Source organism: Pipistrellus kuhlii, unplaced genomic scaffold (genome assembly GCF_014108245.1).
Source record: "Pipistrellus kuhlii isolate mPipKuh1 unplaced genomic scaffold, mPipKuh1.p scaffold_m20_p_13, whole genome shotgun sequence".
NCBI classification, from domain to species: Eukaryota; Metazoa; Chordata; class Mammalia; order Chiroptera; family Vespertilionidae; genus Pipistrellus; species Pipistrellus kuhlii.
The window spans coordinates 49,252,265-49,271,718 of NW_023425438.1; the positions used below are offsets into that span (position 1 = coordinate 49,252,265).

The 19,454-nt window shown below is 45.0% G+C and overlaps 1 protein-coding gene across 1 annotated transcript in view; it reads right to left on the reverse strand.

The window, feature by feature from the left end:
- The window catches only part of MERTK (MER proto-oncogene, tyrosine kinase), a 103,240-nt gene extending 85,911 nt beyond the window's left edge, over positions 1-17,329 (reverse strand). Inside the window, exon 1 of the mRNA XM_036436023.2 lies at positions 17,151-17,329. Coding sequence (XP_036291916.1) covers positions 17,151-17,226 — 76 coding nt within the window. The 5' untranslated portion in view covers positions 17,227-17,329. The remainder of the gene's footprint in view (positions 1-17,150) is intronic.
- Positions 17,330-19,454: the final 2,125 nt, after the last annotated feature.

The window sequence follows — 19,454 nt, forward strand, 5'->3', positions numbered from 1 at the left end:
ATGCCTTAGGCTATTCAGTCTTCAGTGAAACAGGAGTATGTGTTTATTTAAGCAAGGGCTTCCTCCTCCTCCCCCCTGGCAGCACACCAAGTGTCAGAGAGGCTCTGACGGAACCCTTTCTGGCCCAGGGCCTGAAGCAGCTCCCCGTGGGAGTCTGCGGCTCATTCTCCCCAAGGGCCAGCATGGCCTTCCCAAGTCCCAGGAGCGACTCTCAGGCTCCGAGTTTATTTCCTCCACAAACCACACCCAACACGTATCCCCTGGCTCACAAACACCTGAATTCCTAGTCACAAAAAGTCATTCTTTTAAAGGAATAGTATTTCCTTTTAAAATCTTGGGAAGACCAGACACCTTAGCAAGAATAGCCTGACTTTCCTAAGTGACAGAAGGCAAAGAATTGCCTCTAAAAACAGATGAATTTTTTTCTGTCTCTCCCATAAAAACACCAGACATCTATCTATACAATGGAGGAATATGCAAATTAGCCGGCATGCTGTAACATCACAACTGAACAGCAGGGACCTGAGGCTGCATGGCGCCTGGCTGGGGTGAGGGACCTCAGGCCGCACCCCCTGACCCCATGAGGCTTGACGGGGAACCTCAGGCTGTGCCCCCCACCCAGAGGGGCTTAATGGGGGTGGGGCCGGCCTGGTCTGGGTCTCACCCAATAGAGGCAGGGTGGGCAGGGTCTGGGGCTCCTGCGTTTTGGAAGTGTGTGGGTGGTGGGCAGGGACTTGACTGTAGATCCTGCAGAGCACCCCAGACTCTGACAGGAGGGAGATTTTTATATACATTTTACTCATTTTCTTTCATCTCTGACACTTCTATTATAGAGAAAGGGAAATAGCAATTTAAAAATATTTCCTCTAATTCATTCCCTTTTAATGTGCATGAATTTCATGCACTGGGCCACTAGTTATATATATAACAACATTCTTTTCAAAACCCTGAAAATTGGAGAGGAGGAAGACTGACGAAGGACCTCGGAACTTAAGAACACCATAAAGAAGAATTCCCTGAGTTTTCCTTTTGGGAAATGTTAATAGGCAGAGACCAAAAAAACAAACAAACAAACATACAAACAAACCCAAGCAAGTCTGTTCTCTCCAAGGGCCAGGAAAGGGTAACTCAACAAGACAGAAGACTTTTAGATAATAAACAGCTCTCCTCTTGGCCCACAATCTATGGCTCCATCCTGCCGAGGCCAGCAAAGATCAAGTGGGGAGCCTGGACTTCCCCCTCACCAGGCTGTGGAGGGGTGACAGCAGTTCCCCTGGGTGGTATCAGAGAGGGCCAAGTGGAGAGCTAGGCTTTCATCACCACTGGCTGGTGCTAGTCAAGACCAAGTAGGGAGCTTGAACTTCCACACCCACCTGGCATGAGGCATCCTGCCTTGACCTCCCTGGGGTGGTTATCGGAGGAGGACTAGTAGAGTCAGGACTTTCCCCACTGCCCAGAGAGGGCATCTTCCCCCCCCCCCCCCCATGTCATGGGAGGATGGGTAGGGAACAGTCAGAAAGTAACGAGGCTCTCCTACACCTCCCAGCCAGGGAGCCAACAGTGGAGGCCTTGGAATTAGCCAGACTCCCGCTGCATCTGTGATCAGCAGAGACGAGGATGCTCCCACACTCAGATGTCAAAGGAGGCTGAGCTGGGACCTGTGCTGCCTCCACCAGGCAGTGAGAGGCAGCATAACCTCCTTCCCTACCAGAGCAGGTCAGAGGAAACCAGATAAAATAAAAGACTTAAATACGAGCCAAAGTTTTATAATACCCCAAATTTATAGGTTTTAATAAAAAATTTTGTCTCAATGAAATATCAACACCAAGACAACAGAGAATTACCTGAAAATTGTTGTTTTTGTTAATTTTCATCCAAGAATATTTTCCCCATTGATTTTTAGAGAGAGTGGAAGGAAGGGAGGGAGTGGGGAGCAGAGAGAGAAAAAAACTCACACACATTAACTGGGGCCGGGAATCAAACCCGTAACCCAGGTACTCGCCCTTGACTGGAAATTGAACCCACACTCTTTGTTGGACAGGCCAACACTCTACCGCACATGTGTCAAACACAAGGCCCGCGGGCCAAATCCGTCCCGCCAGGCCTTGCAATGTGGCCCGCACCGCGCTGTCATCACTGCACTCCGCTGCGTTTCCATCACAATGACAGTTTATGACTGTTCAGTAAACCATTTGGCCCGCGATTTAGGCTGGATTTTAGATTTTGGCCCCTTCTCTGATTGAGTTCGACACCCCTACTCTAACCACTGACCTACATCAGCCAGGGCAGAAAGTTTTTAAATGAATTATAAAAATACTCCAACAAACAATTATGAACATGAAATAGAGGAGGGAAAAATCTCAGCAATGAAATAGAAGACATAAAAAGAACCAAATGGAAATTTTTGAATGGAAAAATACAATAGTCAAAATAAAAAAACAACTCAATGGGTGGACTCAAACCATAATGGAGGGACAGAGGAAAGATCAGGGACTTTTCTGAAAGATAAAACATCAGAAAAGTATCCATTCTAAACAGAAAGAAGAGACTGAAAAATAATGAACAGTCTCTGGGAGCAGTAGAACTATTATTAAAGACCTAACACTTGTATTATCTGAGTCCCACAAGGAGAAGAGGGAAGGCAAGGCTGAAGAAATGTTGGCTGAAAACTTTCCAAACCTGTCAAAAGATATACATCTACAGAATCAAACATCTGAATAAATCCAAAATAAGACACACTCCAAAAATATCAATGCCAAGCTACATCATAGCCAAACTTTTAACTACTAAAGACAAAAAAAATAAAAAAATAAAAAGGCATTTGAAAGCACACAGAGAGATGGAAAACTATGAGAATCTGTCCTCAGAAGACTGATGCTAAAGGAACTTCTCTAAAAAGAAAGGAAATAATGAAAGAAAGAAACTTGAGTAATTAGAAGGAAGGAAAAGTCATAAAAATCAATAAAAAATATTGGTCAAGCCCTGGCCAGTGTGGCTTAATTGGCTGGGAATTGAACCGCAAATGTTAGGTGCACAGGGACTTGATGCCCAGTCAGGGCATATAAGTATGTTGCAGGTTGGATCCCCAGGCAGGGCTCATTGATGAGTGCGCTGAGACAATCAATCAAGGAGTCTCACATTGATTTCTCTCCCTTGCTCTTTCTTTCTCTCTCACCCTCTTCCCCCTTCTCTTTCCTTCTCTTCATCTCCCTTCCTTGCTAGCTCTCTCTCATCAATGAAAAGCATATCCTCAGGTTAGGATTTAATAAATAATCATAAAAATAAAAAAATAAAAAATAAAATAAAATGAAAGGAGGTAAGTTTTCTACATTTCATTTAAACTGCTAAAACATCAACATCTAAATATTATAGGTAAATGATCAAAATATACTTATTAAAAGACAGATTGGCAGAATAAAAAATATGACCCAATTATCTGCTACTTATAAGCAATTCATTTCAAATATAATTATTCTAGAGGCCTGGTGCACTAATTGGTGCATGGATGGGGTCCAGCCAGCCCACCCCAATCAGGGCTGATTGGGCCAGGCCAGTGGGGGGAGGGTCCATGAGCTGTTCTCAGGCCAGCTGTGTCCCCTGGTCGAACAACTGGTCAAACTCCTGGTCAAGGGGACAATTTGCAGATTAGCCTTTTGTTATATAGGATAGGCAAGTTGAACACAAAAGCATAGAAAAAGATATCATGTAACCAGTCATCAAAAGAAAGCAGGATGTAAATATCAGATAAAGTAGTTTCAAGGTAAAGAAAATTATCAGAGATAAAAAGGCACTTTACATAATGATAAAACAGTCACTCTACCAATAAGAAACATCAGTTAAATGAATACAGCCAGCCGTATCTGTGGGTTTCATATCCATGGATTTAACCAATTGTGGACTAAAAACATTCAGGGAGGAAAAAAAGGTCCCTTGCTGCTGAACACGTGCTATGTAGTTAAACCTATGATGACTGCATCAGTACTGAACACATACAGACTATTTTTCTCATTATTCCCTAAATAATACAGTATAAGAAGTATTTACAAGCATTTGCATTGTGTTAGGTATTGTATGTAATACAGAGAAGATTTAAGGTAGATGGAATATCTGGTTGGTGTTGCTCAATGTTTAGAGCATTGCCTGCCCACCAAAGAATCTTGGTTCGATTCCAGGTCAAGAGCATGTATCTGCGTTGCAGGTTCACTTTCCACCCAGTCAGGGTGTGTGCAACCTATCAATGTTTCTCTCTCTCTCTCCCTCCCTCCCCACCTCCCTTCTATTCTCTCTAAAAAGAAGTGGAAAAAAATATCCTCAAGTATAGATTAAAAAATAAAAATAAACAAAGTATAAGGGATGATGTGTGAAGATTATATGCAAATGCTACATCACTTAATATAAAGGACTTGAGCCTCCATGCATTTCAGCATACTAAGAGAGGGGGCAGTCGTAAAACCAATGGATATTATGGGATGACTATACATACCAGAGTAAAGAGATGCAACATATGTGAAGCTGAAACTGATAGGACTGAACAGAGAAATTTAAAAAAAAAATCAACCATTATAGTTGGAGACATACAACATCTCTCTCTCAACAACTGATCAAAGACTGGGCAGAAAATAAGCAAGGACACCAATTCTAGTCCACTTTGATCAGTTGTTGAGAGAGAGATGTTGTATGTCTCCAACTATAATTGTTGTGCCAGGAGGTCAAGGCACATGCCCAGGTTGTGGGTTTAATCCCCCGCCTAAAAATGAGTCTCTCTCATCATCGATGTTTCTATCTCTCTCTCCCTCTTCGTTCCTCTCCGAAAGCAATAAAAATAATATTTTAAAAAAGACACAATAAAATGGAAAAATACTGTGTTCCTGGATTAAAAGAATCCATATAATTAAAATGGCCATATTTCCAAGCAATATACAGATTTAATGCAATCCCCATCAAAATCCAAATGACATTTTTAAAATCCTCACCTGATTGATTTTTGAAGAGAAGAAGGGAGAGAAAGGAAGGGAAAGAGAGAGACATTGATGTGTGAATGAAAAACATCCATCAGTTGCCTCCAGTACACTCCCTGACCTGGGATCGAATCTGAAACCTAGATATGTATCCTGACTGGGAATCAATTGTGCAACCTTTTTGGTGCATGGGAAGACACTCCAAACAACTGAGCCACTTGGCCAGAGCGCAAATGACATTTTTTAAAGAAACTGAACAAAAAATAATCAGATTTGTATGAAACAATGCAACACCCTGAATAACTAAAGCAAACCTGAGAAAAAAGAACAAAGCCAGAGGTATCACACTTCCTAACTTCAAACTATACTACAAAGCAGTGATAATCAAACAGCATTATATTGGCTGAAAAAACAGACACCCAGGCCAATAAAACAGAATTGAGAGCCCAGATCTAAATAAAAATGTTTATGAGCAAATAATGTTTTAGAAAGGAGCCAAATACATATAATGGAGAAATGAAAGCCTCTTCAATAAATGGTACTGGGAAAACTGGAGAGCCACAAGAAAAAAAAAAAGAAAGAAACTAGAATACAGTTTGTCTCCATACAGAAAAATTAACTCAAAGTGGATCAAAGACCTAAATATAAGAACTGAAACAATAAATTACATAGAGGAATACATAGGTACTAAACATATGGACCTCGGACTTAGACAAGATTTGATGAACCTTGGTCTTAGACAAGATTTTATGACCTCAAAGGCAAAGGAAGATAAAGCAAGCAAAAATAAACGAATGGAACTATTACAATATATCAAACTAAAAAGCTTCTGCACAGCAAGAGAATCTGCCAACAAAACAAAATGGCAACCAACTTAATGGGAGAAGACATTTGAAGCTATTCAGTTCTGTGAAGGGATTAATATAAAAACTATATTTAAAAAGAAAAAAAAAACTCACACAACTCAGCAACAAACAATCCAATTTAAAAATGGGCAGAGGACCTGAACAGACACTTCTCACAAAAAGACATATAAATGTCAAGAGATATATAAAAATATGCTTAATTTCATTAGCTATGAGAGAGATGCAAATCAAAACTACAGTGAGAGACCACCTCACACCTGTTAGCATGGCTATAATCAGTAGGACAAGTAATAGTAAGTGTTGGAAAGGTTGCGGAAAAAAAAGAACATGTAATACAGCCACTATGGAAAACAGTATGGAGGTTCCTCAAAAAATTAAGAATAGAATTACCATATGATCCAACAAACTCTCTTCTGGGTATCTATCTGAAAATTTTGAAAATATTTGCAAAGATATGTACTCTTATATTCAGTACAGCATTATGGTGGCCAAGACATGGAAACAACCAAAGTATCTTTTAATATATGATTGGATAAAGAAAATGTGGTACATATATATACAATGGAATATTACTCAGTCATAAGAAAAGATTAAATACTGCTCTATAAAACAACATTGATGGGCCTTGAAAATATCATTCTAAGTGAAATGTGTCAGACAGAAAAAGTTAAGAACCATGTGCTTTCACTCCTATGTGGGATATAAAACTGAAAGCAACAAATGAACAAACAACAAAAAAACTCAGACACAGACAACAGTATGGTGGTTACCCGAGGGAAAGGGGGGGAAAGGAGAAGTAAGCGGTAAAGGGAGCCAAATATAGAAGAGGACTTGACTTTGGATGGTGAGCACACAATGCAATATACAGATCACATATAATAAAAATGTACACTTAAATCCTATTAACCGATATTATCCCAATCTATACTAATGAAAGGGTAATATGCTAATTAGATCTGATAGACCTGATGTCTTCCGGATGTCCTCCTCCCCCCCCCCGCACTCCCCCCCCCCCCCGCCATGGTGGGGCCGAGGCAGAGGTGGTTAGGGGCAATCAGGCTGGCAGGCAGAGGCGGTTAGGGGCGATCAGGAAGGCAGGCAGAGTTGTTAGGGGTGATCAGGCAGGCAGGCAGGTGGTTAGGAACGAGCAGTCCTGGATTGTGAGAGGGAGGTCCAACTGCCAGTTTATGCCCCATCCCACAGGAGTTGGACCTAAACTGGCAGTCGGACATCCGCCGAGGGGTCCCAGTTGGAGAGGGTGCAGATTGGCCTTAAGGACACCCCTCCCCGTGCATGAATTTCATGCTCTGAGCCTCTAGTAAATTTAATAAAAAGAAAAAAATTTTTTTTCTATTAAATGCCAATGGGATATAAACTAAGATAAACTACATCCTGGAACATAAAGTAAATCTCAACAAATTTAAAATAAATTAGAAAAAATACAGTTTGTGTTCTCTGACCACAATGGAAATAATCAGATATTAAAAACAAAGTTATAACTGGAAATTCTCCAAATCCCTCCAACTTTTAAATAATCTAGGGCTCAAATAGGAAGTGTCAAGAAAAATAAAAAGTATACTGAACTGAGTGAAAATGAGGATACAATATATTAAAATTTTTGGGACACGGTTAACACTGTGCTAAGAGGAAAATTTGTGCAGTAATCTGAGCTTAGAACATGCAAAACAAATCCCAAATAAGCATAAAAATATATAAGAGATAAAAATTTATAAAGAAAAATAGAGAAACTCAGTGAAATAAAGAGTTGGCTGTTTGAAAAGATCAACACATTTCTAGCAAGATTGACAAAGAAAAAATATAAGACACAAATTATTAACGGTGGGAGTGAAATAGGAAATATCATTAAAAACTGTAGACATCAAAAGGAAAGAAATACTATGAACAACTCTACACACCAACTTGACAACAAAGAAGAAATAAACTAATTCCTAAAAAAACCCCACAAACTACCAGAATTCACCTACATGCTCAACTACTGAGCCATGCCGGCCAGCCAGAATTCACCTAATATGAAATAGATAATTTAAATACTCAGGAACTATTAAGGAAATTTAATTCATAATTTGAAGAATGCCACAAAACAGTTTCACTAGAGAATTATACCAAAAGAAGAATTAACACAAATTCCACATAATCTCTTCCAGAAACTAGAAGAGGAGAGGGCATCTCCCAATCTATTTTTATAAAGCTACTTTGACCTGATACCAAAACTACACACAGCACAGTACAGATCAACAGGCCTCATGATTATAGATGCAAAAAATCTTTAATGAAACACCAGAAAATAGAATTCGGCAAGATATAAAAAGAGCCATCGACCAGGCTGGGCGCTGGGTGATCAGCCCGGGGGGGCCAGGAGGTGATGCCAATCTGGCCTCAGCATCCTTCACAAACCACCCTGAGCAAATACACTAGACCTGTTAGAATATTCTTGGGAAGAAATTCTTGGAAGAAAGCCTTTTCTCCACTATGAATAACAAATTTGGCAATATATCAGGTATATTGAAGCTGAAAGTGCAAATAACCTACCACTAAGTATTTCTGTCCCTAACAACTTTCTCAGTCCACAGTGAGACACACACACACACACACACACACACACACACAAGTTCATGGCTATCTTGACTCAAATAGTGGTATTGACACACATATTTATCAAACTCATCAAATTTTATATCTAAAATTTGTGCATTTTATTATAGCAAAATTAAACCTCTGTGAAGAAAGGATTAAAAAAAGAAGAATATTCATGGCAATACAAAAATGTAGAAAAATCAAAATGTCCAATAAGAGGAGAGTGAGTAAACTATGGTATCTATACTAATAAAAGAGAAAGATGCAAATTGACTGTACCACCATGACACCCACCAGCCAATGAGGAGTGAGTATGCAAATCAACTCAACAAATATGGAAGGTTAATTTGCATACACAGGCACAGAGTGAAGACTAAAGACTGAAGAAGATTGAAGATGACTGAAGATTGAAGATTGAAGAGGCTTGGCTTCTCTGCTCCCAAGCACTGCTGAGGCCAGAGCATAGAAGCTGAGAAGCCAAGCCTCACTGCAGCTAGAGCGAAGGCCTGGGTCCTGGATGCTGAAAGAAAACTGGTACCAGCAGCCAGGGGAAGGAAGGCCTATTGCACGAATCTTCGTGCAACGGGCCTCTAGTAGTCACATAATTGCCTGTGAAGACAAATCAACCGGGGCAACATTTTCTGCCCAGATGAATCTAGCAAACTTAATACAGAGTGGAAAAGCAAGCCGAAGAAAGCACACTATTACTCTAAAATTGTATAACCTGGGCATGGTAGCAGCTGCTAGTAGCCCTCTGAATGTGGACACCCCTTTTCCTACAAATGGGACCTGATCTCACTCGGAGCGTCAGCTTGTCTAGCTAACAACTTAATTTTCCCTCTTACTTGCAGCTTGGAGGGCCAGGGAAATCAAAGCACAAGTCTGCAGCATGAGGCTTCCTGTAAAGTTATTACCTTCTTGTGTCCTAAAAAGAAGAGACTCCATATTAAAGGTTTGTCTTTTGTCCTTCCTGCTTCTTTCTACTTGGAATGCAAATGCAATGCCCAGAGGTGCAGCAGCCATTCTGAGGCAGTGAGCTCTAACGCCACACACTACAGATGGCAGAATAAAGAGCCAGGAAGAGCCAGTCCCTAGCCACATCCTGCAGCCTCTGTCCCAACCCCAGCCTGGCTGCCCTCAGACTGCTTGTCAAATGAGAGAAATACCTCTCTCTTGGTTTACTGAAGTGAGGATTTCTGTTACATGCAGCCACGTGGAAACCCTAACTGAGGTGGTGAAAACAACTGTTAAGAGTGTTGCCAGTACAACTCTGTGTGGTCAAAGTATAAAGAGATGCTGGGGAATAAAACTTTAATGTGTGGAAGTGGTTTTCTCTGGGGGAGGGGAGAGAGGGGGTGAGGATGGAGAGGGGAGAAGGGGGTCTGGCTGCTAACTGGTTTCTTATGCTGGTGGTGAGCACAGAGGTGACTTTCATTATCCTCCACATCCTCTAACGTAGTCTAAATATTTTATAACAAGAGTTGAATATAAAGGAAAAGAGTAGGTGAGAAAGACAAAACAGAACAATAAAAAGAGAAAGCGAGGCTTTTATGTTTACTGGTTGGCCACCAGGTAACCATGTGGGACCCTCCCTGAGTGGCTCACATGAGAGACATCAACCTTCCTGGTCCAAAACTCATGAGGGCGCTTGGCTTGAGGAGCCGTCCCGCCCTGCAGCTGTCACCCTGGTCTAGGACTTGCCACCTTCCTCAGGTAAATGTGACTGCCTTATTCCTACCCTCAGTACCAAGATCTGATCAGGAAGGGGGAGAGGCTCCCCACCCCTCAAGAATGAGATGCAACTGGATCTGTGGAGGGTAACGAGATATGTGCCCCAAAAGTTGAGCAAAGAGCTGACTTTCTCCTTGTCCTCCCAGCTAACATCAAAACTGGGATGAGAATGTACGTCTCTGTACCCCCAAAGTGGTTATTTTTCTTAAACGAATGCTTCCAATTTAATGCTATCCTAATATGCTTCCTTTTTTAATTTTATTTGCTCCATTCATTTTATTGATTTTTATTGTATTTTATTAGAGATCAGCCTGCTCTCTTCCTGGTGAATGGACTGACACTTAATCACTGAGCAACACTGGCCAGTTTTTTAAAATTGAATTTAGAGAGAGGAAGGGAGAGGAATATTGATTGGCAGGTGCCCTCCCTGGGAATAGAACCCACAGCATGGGTATGTGCCCTGACCAGGAATCAAACCCACCACCTTTGGGTGCACCCTTGATACTCCAACCAACTGAGCCACTAGCCAGGGCTGCTCCAAAGACTTTTAAAGAACATTGTTTTCATCCACAAATCTGCAAATCACGTGGCAGAGCTGTAAAAGGGCTTACAGGCTGGTTCCCCTTCCTGTTCGGGGGCAGCCAGCCAGGGGCAAGTGGAAACCCGCCTACAGATGCAGCTGAACTGGGTGCCATGAATATGGATCAGCTGGCCGTGCGTGCAGTCAGCGGCCAGCCATGGACAGAAACAACATTCAGTGAGGCTGGGTCCCTGTTCTAATATGCTCCTCCAAGACAGCCTGTTCCGACTTGAAAAGAGAATCATTTTCCAAAACCATAAAGAGGCCAGTCTACTAGCAGCTTTAACAAGCCTGAAGGCTTAAAACAGCAAAAACAATCCCTTCCCCCCAAAACAAGGCTTCCCCTGTGTCTGACCAGAGGCCAGGCCGCAGCTAAGGCAAAGTCCAAGGTGTTTACCATTCCTGAACGTGGAGGTACCCGAACACCCTTCCCCCAAAAAACGTGTCTGTCCCATGTGCCTGACTGTCAGTGCCAACCTGAGACTCAGTCCTGAGAAGGGCCCTCCGGGAAGCCAGCACAGGTACCACCTGTGACCTGACCTTGTGGGGCCTTAGGTGGCTCAGCAGACTGTAGGCAAGAAGCTTTGAAGGGACTGACTAAGAAATACCCAAAAGAACCACTAATGACTGAGGACAAGAGCATAGCCCTCCGATCCCCACGCATTGGAATATGAACTGGGCTTTCTCCAGAGTCTCTCAAATATTCTTAGCTTTTGGCGTAACAATGTTCTTATATGACCTCGTCCAAAAATAAAGTCAACATCTGTTTCTCTCTCTTCTTCCTTCATTTCCCCTTTTTGCTTTTTCCTTCCCCACCCCTGCCACCCCAGGCTCCTGAAAGATCCGTTTTACCATTAAGTAAAGAAAGGCACGGATGGTGAATGAAATGGGCAAAAGGATGAAATAAGTGCGATAGATTGAGTGTGGGTTTCCCAGTGAAACGTTGAAGACATGATCACCCTTTTTTTATCTCTTTAAAACCTGGCACCTGCGCCGGGGCCACTGTGTCCGGAGAGTGGGAATGACACAGTTTCCAAGGAGGCTGCCCAGCTGCCCGCACTCACAAAGGCGGGAAGACCTGGGCCTTGGCTGCGGTTAAGACTCTTCCACATGTGTGTTCAACAGCTGCCCAACAGCCAGGGTTCAGAAGAAGCCAGCTCAGGCCTCCTGGGGAGGAAGGGGAGGGTGGCAGGTCCCCTCAGTTTTCCGGCCCAAGATCCTATGGGATTCCCAACCATTGCCTGCTGGACACAGGGTGGGGCTGAACAAGGAAAGGATAAAGGAAGCGGTTCCCTTCCTGCCAGGGGTCAGCAGATGCCCAGAGTGCGAGAGGCAGGGTCACCTGGAAGCCTGCTCACACCTGCCACCAACAGGAAGTATCCGGTCAAGAGGGCTTGTGGGCACACACAAACCAGGCACACACACACCAGGCACACACACACCAGGCACACACACACCAGGCAGGCACCCAGAGGCTGATGGAAGAAACAAAGCCACATTTTCCATCCATTGCAGCCAGAAGACTTCACTTGAAAAACCTGGTTTGGGCTGGTTAAAAAAAAAAAAAAAAAAAAAAGAATCATCTGGATGTTTACAATCAAAAACCACACCCACGTTGGCAGAGTTGTGTGGGAGAGTAGAGCAGGAATTGGCCTTCATTTTTAACCTTGCAGAGAAGCACATGACAGGAAACTATTCCTGGACTGAGTGAAGTCTGAATCCAGCAAGTGAGGTAAGGGGGCGGCAGGGCGGGGGCCGCAGGACAGACCAAGGGTGGGTCCGCACCAGAACTTCAGGGAAACCAAGTCCTGAACAGCACGGCAGGGACTGGAAGTCAGGACCCACACCCCACAGCCCTGCCCCACAGGGGCGGGGAGGGGGGGGGGGTTGCGCTGTTGGGGAGGGGGGAGGGTATTGCCCTTAGTTCTGCCCTTATAGTTCAAGGTGCAATTTAGGATGCATTTCAATGAGAAAAGAACCTTTCCCGCACTCCACCAACACTGGCTGTCCAAGAAAAACAATTACCCCAAAATTTGAGCTCAGAATAATGGAAGAAGTCATTGGTAATAACGGTTGATATTTTTGGAGGACTTATGACATGCCATTAGCTCATTCCATCCTCCTCACAATTCCATGAAAAATTAAGAGTCCCCCTGACCAGAGAGAAAACAGACTGCCAGGCAGGACTGACAGGTTTGCTGCCTACTCAGATCCTGAGCCAAGACCCTATTAAGCACTTCATTCCAGGCCAAAGGCTTTTTTCCATTTTTATAACCATTAACCTCCTGCTGAGATGCATAGTAGGCACAGCCTTGTGCTCTGGGTTAAGGTGGAATCTGTGACAATGGGCCAAAGTGAAGGCACTTAAGGCCCCACCTGAGTTCTGGACAACCTGCTCCTGGGGAGATGCTGTTAAATCTGTGTTTTCAACATTAGAACAGCAGCTTGTGACTTCCCCCAGTTGGGATAGTTGTGAGAACATAAAGTAGGCTAACATTGCTATATTAGTGATAATAGAGTCCTAAAATCTATCTTCTCTAGCTGTCCTAACATTTCTAGCAATGAAATTGCTTCAATATCACAGTTAAATTAAAGACGATTTTCCATCAACCAAGACCCTCCCACACCCAAAGGGCACAGGAGCTGCAACAACTGTGCTTCTGGAAAGTCAGGAGGGAGAGAGGAGAGAGATAGGGAGGCCTGGCCCTGGACATTACCCACAGTCACCCACTGAGCACCTGTGATGGACTAGGCTCTACCATCCACCATTATGTGGTGAGCAGTGTCGTTAGGAAATTAAAAATGGAGAGAGAGAGAGAGAGAGATAGAGAGAGAGAGAGAGAGAGAGAGAGAGAGAGAGAGAGAGAGAGAGGTGTGACTAGCTGGGGAGGGAGTGAGGGAAGGCCTCTTCAGCACAGCCTCTGAGCTGAAACCTAAACCAGAAGGAGCCAGCTCACAGGAAAGAATCGGCCAGAGGGCAGGCATGCCTATTGCAGAAGCCCTAGGAAGGAGACACGGGACTGAAGCATCCGAACAGGAGGGAGTAACTGGCCAGGAGTCCACGGGAGTGAGAGTCCTTGCAAACCCTGTGAAGGAGTGAAAAGCCCTCTGAGAATTCTAAACAAGGGCCAACACAGCCAGACCCACCTTCAAATCTCACTCTGGCTATTGTATGGGGAGTGGCTGCTACTCTTTGCAGGTGACCAGGGCTCTGCTTACACTTAGGCCCTGGCTCAGCTTGTCCAGCTGGCAGCAGATTCTCTGTTCACAGGCATGAAGAGAGTCAACCTGTTCAGAACCAACTGCAGCTACTAACACACTTGCCCTGCTCCTAGGATTATCTGGAAATTATTTCTAAAACTATGACGGAAGCCGGCTGGTGTGGCTCAGTGGTTGAGCGTCAACCTATGAACCAGGAGGTCATGGCTCGATTCCTGGTCAGGGCACATGCCCAGGCTGGGCGCTCGATTCCCAGTGTGGAGCGTGCAGAAGGCACCCAATCAATGATTCTCTCCATTATTGATGCTTCTATCTCTCTCTCCCTCTTCCTTCCTCTCTGAAATCAATAAAAATATTATAAATAAATAAGTAAAAATACAATGGAAAACATAGTTATTGTTAATATAAAAAATAAATGTGTTCCATTCAGCACTTTAAGAAAGTGGATCAGGCCCTGATCAGTGTGGCTCAGTTGGTTGTAGTGTCGTCTCATACGCCAAAACGTGGCGGGCTCGATTCCCATTCAGGGCATATTCCCAGGTTTCATGTTCAATCCCCTGGTCAGGGCATGTGAGGGAGGCAACGGATTGATGTTTCTGTTTCATTGGCTCTCTCAAAATCAGTTTTTAAAAAGTGGGTCAGAATAATTTGTTTTAAGTTATTTATTTGTGACATATGCACTGCTTACTTTCAAAAACCATTTGAAGCTGTTGATATGAAGGCCACAAGCAATGGGACAAATTGAAATTTTCCCTGGGGAAATCTTGACTATATATTGTATGTCCAGCATCAGTGTGGAAGGTTAACACTACAATTTAAGGTTTTAAAGCCCAATTTGTTCTAAAGGTTGGGGTTTAGCTGCATACACAGCCTCATCATGGGCCAGGTCCCCGATATGCCCTCACTGTTCCCCACTTTTGTTTCTCCTCTATCCTCTCCCAGGACCTACGAGCCCTGGGTTGGGTGGTTTTGCTGCTCACTAGCACCCCCACCAGAGCCTCTCAGGCAGGAAGGACTGAATGCCCTGGGTCAGCAGTTTCGCTTCTGCCTCTCTGTAGCCCGGCGGGATGGTATTTGTCTGTATGGGGTGGGGGGATTCTTCTACAGTGTAGAACCCACATCTACCTACACACACAGTCCGCTGGTCTCCTCTTGTCTCGGTACACAAACCACTTGGATCCACAACACGCAATATGAAAATCTTAAACCTAGACTGAGACTCTAATTCCCATTTTTAATCTCTTTGCACAGCACTCTGACTTCTGCTCGAATTCTGCCAGTGAAAATTCCACCCTTTAAGCTTTTCACAGGTAAGCTCCAACACTATCAGACATCTCCCAGGTAAATTCAAGAAAAGAAGCAAATGATAGAAGAAGAAAAATGGGAGATATTTTCATTCTTCCTACTGGGTTGATTTTTTTGTTTTTAAAGATTCCTTTTTAAATATATATAAAAACAGAGGGAGAGAAAGATCAATGATGAAAGAGAATCCTTGATTGGCTGTCTCCAGCAAGTTCCCCTCAACCCCCACTGGGGATCCAGCCTGCAGCCCAGGCATGCGTCCTGACCAGGAATAGCCTGGTTCATAGCCGACGCTCAACCCATGCCAGTCGGCCACCACTGGGTGGATTTTAGCAGTCCTTGCATGTTCATCTGACTAAAGCTGATGGTCAACTACAAACATTTTTATTACAGCTTTTTTAAAATTTAGAAAAAGAGAAACACTATTTTTTAATATCTGACACCAAAATTATTTTTCACATACTTTTCACCGCATTCATTACCTCCAAGACTATTTGTGCCCAGCCCCCACTAGCAGAAAAATATAACAGATTGGTGGATTATGAAAAAATGAGTCTGGCAGAAATGCTGAGGAATTTATGAGGGTTTGGGGGGTGGAGAGGAGGCATGTTTTAGTTCTTTGATGTTAGTTTCAAATTGCCTCAAATTATAAAGTGCTTCTATGTAGCTGAATGTGCAAAAGGAGACACTGCTTAAGAATTTTTCATTTGACCAACTGAGCTTTCACACACACACACACACACACACACACACACACAACTTCAAAAGGAAAAGTTTTAGGTAAATTGCTTAACTGTAACTCGGTATTCTTAAAACACAGCAACACACCTTTTTCTAATAGGTGAAAAGGACTCAGCCGTATTCATGGTAAAACAAACAAACACACACCACTAAACAAACCAACCCACAGGCTGGATGGAAACAGTTTAGCCAAGGAAAAATGCCTGGGCTGTTTATTTAGCATACCTTCCCCCCCCCCCCCCATTTCTGTGCCTTTTTGTAGGGCCTGGCTAAGTTTCTCCCTGGTTCCAGGAGTGGATCAGCAACCAGCCTTCTAACTTGCTTACCCCTCACTCGTGAACCAGCTATGGGTGCAGAACCGGCCCTGCAGACCGGCTGTGCTCATCCAGCCGGCATCCACACTGGAATACCTGTGCACACGCCTGGCAGAGCTGGGATGGACCTACACGCTGTCCAAGCACTGGAGCCGCTCTTCCACGAACAGGGTAGGGAATGCTCCCCTTTCTCCTGGCCCCGCACCGCCACGGGGTGTCGTGCAGAAGGGTGCTAGTATTGCCCATGAGGGCCCAGTGGGAGCAGCCTGAGTGCAAGCCATCCCGGGTCCCGCCTTAGTCCACGCGCCCCAACAGCGACCCCAACTCCGCGGCCCGCGCGTTAGCGGGCACGAGTCCCTGGGGAAGTGGGTGTGCGGTCCCCAGAGCTCCTGCCGGAGCGGGTCCAGCGCGGTCCTCTGGGCGGAAAACTTGGGGAACTCACAGCACAGAGCGTGACCTCCTCCCTGAGGAAAGGGATGCCCCCCCTCCCCCCGCCGGTTCCACAGGACATGCCTCCACTGCCCACCTAGGCGCCCCGACTCTGGGCTAGGACGAGAGCTGCTCTCTTGCTGTCTCAGTGGGTGTTTGCAAACCTGCCCAGAGGACCGCGCTGGACCCGCTTAGGGGGGCGCTGGGGGAGTGGGTGTTTTCAAGCCTGCCCAGCAGGGGGACGCACCCCTACCCTGCCCCTGACTTCTCGCCCCCCCCCCCCCCCGACGCGCCCCCTCCTGAACTCCAACATCCACCTCCTCCCCAACCCTCGCGTTCCCCGGCTTCACCTGCCCCCTCCCCCAGCCCCCGGGCCCCGCATCCCCGCTCCCAGACCCCCGTCCCGTGCATTCACCCCTTCTCGGAAGCCCAGGGACGAAGAGCCAAGACAGCGGCAGCGGCAGCAGCAGCAGCAGCGGGGCCCGCCCCATGCCCGCCGCGTCTGGAAATTCTTTCAACCCGCGGGCGGCGCAGCCGGCGGAGCAGCGCGGTCCGGCGCCAGCAGCGGGCGCCCGGAATGAGCTGGGAGGCGCGGGACTCTGGAAGGGGAGGTCCCAGAGCCGAGAGGAAGGGAGGGAGAACGAGGGGGGCGGGAAAGGAGGCACCTCTCGGGGAGGAGCGGCCAAGGGGGGCGGAGAGAGGGACCAGTTTCCCCGGGGCCCCACCAAAGGTGCAGGGGCCGCAGGGCTCCAGGACACCACGCACGTGGCTCAGGAAGGCGGAGCGGGCTGCTCCTGGAGGGATGAGCATCAAGGAAAGGCACAGAGCAGGGGTGCAAAGAGGCAGGCCCTGACTTCACGTTATGTAGCTTCCTGCAGGCTGGTTTGACTCTGAGGCAAAAGTACCCTCATTGTAAACTGTATTGTCCACTGCACTTATAGAGCCTGGCCCATAGGAAGCATTCAATGTATACCTGTTAAAGGAGCCAGTGAATGAATGCTTTTTATTCCCAGCTACAAACTTGATGAGATCCCAATCAAATTCCAAGAAAACCTGGTCAAATGATTTAAAATTCATACATACTAAAATTTAGAATATGTGTATTTTTAAAAATATATTTTATTGATTTTTTTTTTACAGAGAGGAAGGGAGAGGGATAGAGAGTTAGAAACATCGATGAGAGAGAAACATTGATCAGCTGCCTCCTGCACACTCCCCACTGGGGATGTGCCCCCAACCAAGGTGCATGCCCCTGACGGGAATTGAACCTGGGACCCTTGAGTCCGCAGGCTGACGCTCTATCCAATGAGCCAAACCAGTTAGGGCTATGTGTATTTTTTGAAACAAATTTTATTTGCAAAAAAATTACTCAAAAATAATTGAAGAGTCCTGGTCAACACCTGGCTCAGTTGGCTCCGCGTCCTCCGGGTACCAAGGATTGCTGGTTTGATTACCTGTCAGAGCATTTGCCTGGGGTATAGGATCCATGGGGGACAGGGAAGGCATGCAGAAGGCAGCAGATGAACGAGTCCCTCCCACATCTGTTTCTCTGTGTCTCGCTCTCTGTTTCCCTCTCCCTCTCCCTCTCCCTTTCTCCCTCTCCCTCTCCTTCTCCCTCTCCCTCTCTCTCTCCCTCTCCCTCTCCCTCTTCCTTCTTTTCTCCCTAAAACCTAAAAATCAATTTTTAAAATCTTTTTAAAAAATGAATAAGTGTTCAGAGGTACTTACTACGAACATACTATAAGATACAATTTTTTCAGAAAATTTTTTGTGTGTATTGTTATTAATCCTCACCCAATGATATTTTTTCCCATTGATTTTTAGAGAGACTGGAAGGGAAAGGGTGAAGGGGAAGAGAGGGGTGGGAAGGAGAGACAGAGAGAGACAGAGAGAGAGAGAGAGAGAGAGAGAGAGAGAGAGAGAGATGAAAGAGACACAGTGATTGCTGTGCACGCCTGCATGCACCCCTACGGGCCAGGATCTAACCTGCAACCCAGGTACATGCCCTTGACTGGGAATCGAACCTGAAATGCCCTTGACTGGGAATCGAACCTGAAACCCTCTAGTGCTCAGGTTGATGCTCTAACCTTTAAATATTTCTCTCTTTTCCATGTCAGTTCAGCTAGAGAGTGGTCCAGTTCCTGATTAGGGGTGATGGGAGATTGAGAAAATGAAAGAGACGGACACAAATGCAGTAGGGAAAGCTGGGAGTGGGTGGGACCACTGTCCTCTGATGGAAAGACAGGGACCCAGAGCCAATAAATACAGTGAGTCTATTTTATACAGCAAAACCCAGGAAGCTTTACTAAAGGTCAAGACAACGATTATGTGCAATCATGGGTGGGCCTGAGTCTTATTTATTCCTGTTGCTTGGCTGGATTTAGATAACAAAACCAACCCCTTGGTGCCTGGGCTGAAGGTCAGACTGACGACACTCCAGCTTCTGGAAAGGTGTGTTTCCAGGATTTGGCTCTGTCAGCACCCCTGGATTCAGCTGACAATAATTAAGGGAATGCTCTTGTGCCTTCCCAGGCACTCTCTACACTAACCACTTAGCAACAACAACCAAGCAGACATATTTTTAATATTAGAAATAGAATATATTGTCAAACAAATTTAATGAGCTTTCAGATGGTGGATATGTATATTTATGTATGTTTAGAATATTTGAAAAAGATGTATAAAGGTATGTATAATTATTTTCAATTTAGTATGTGCA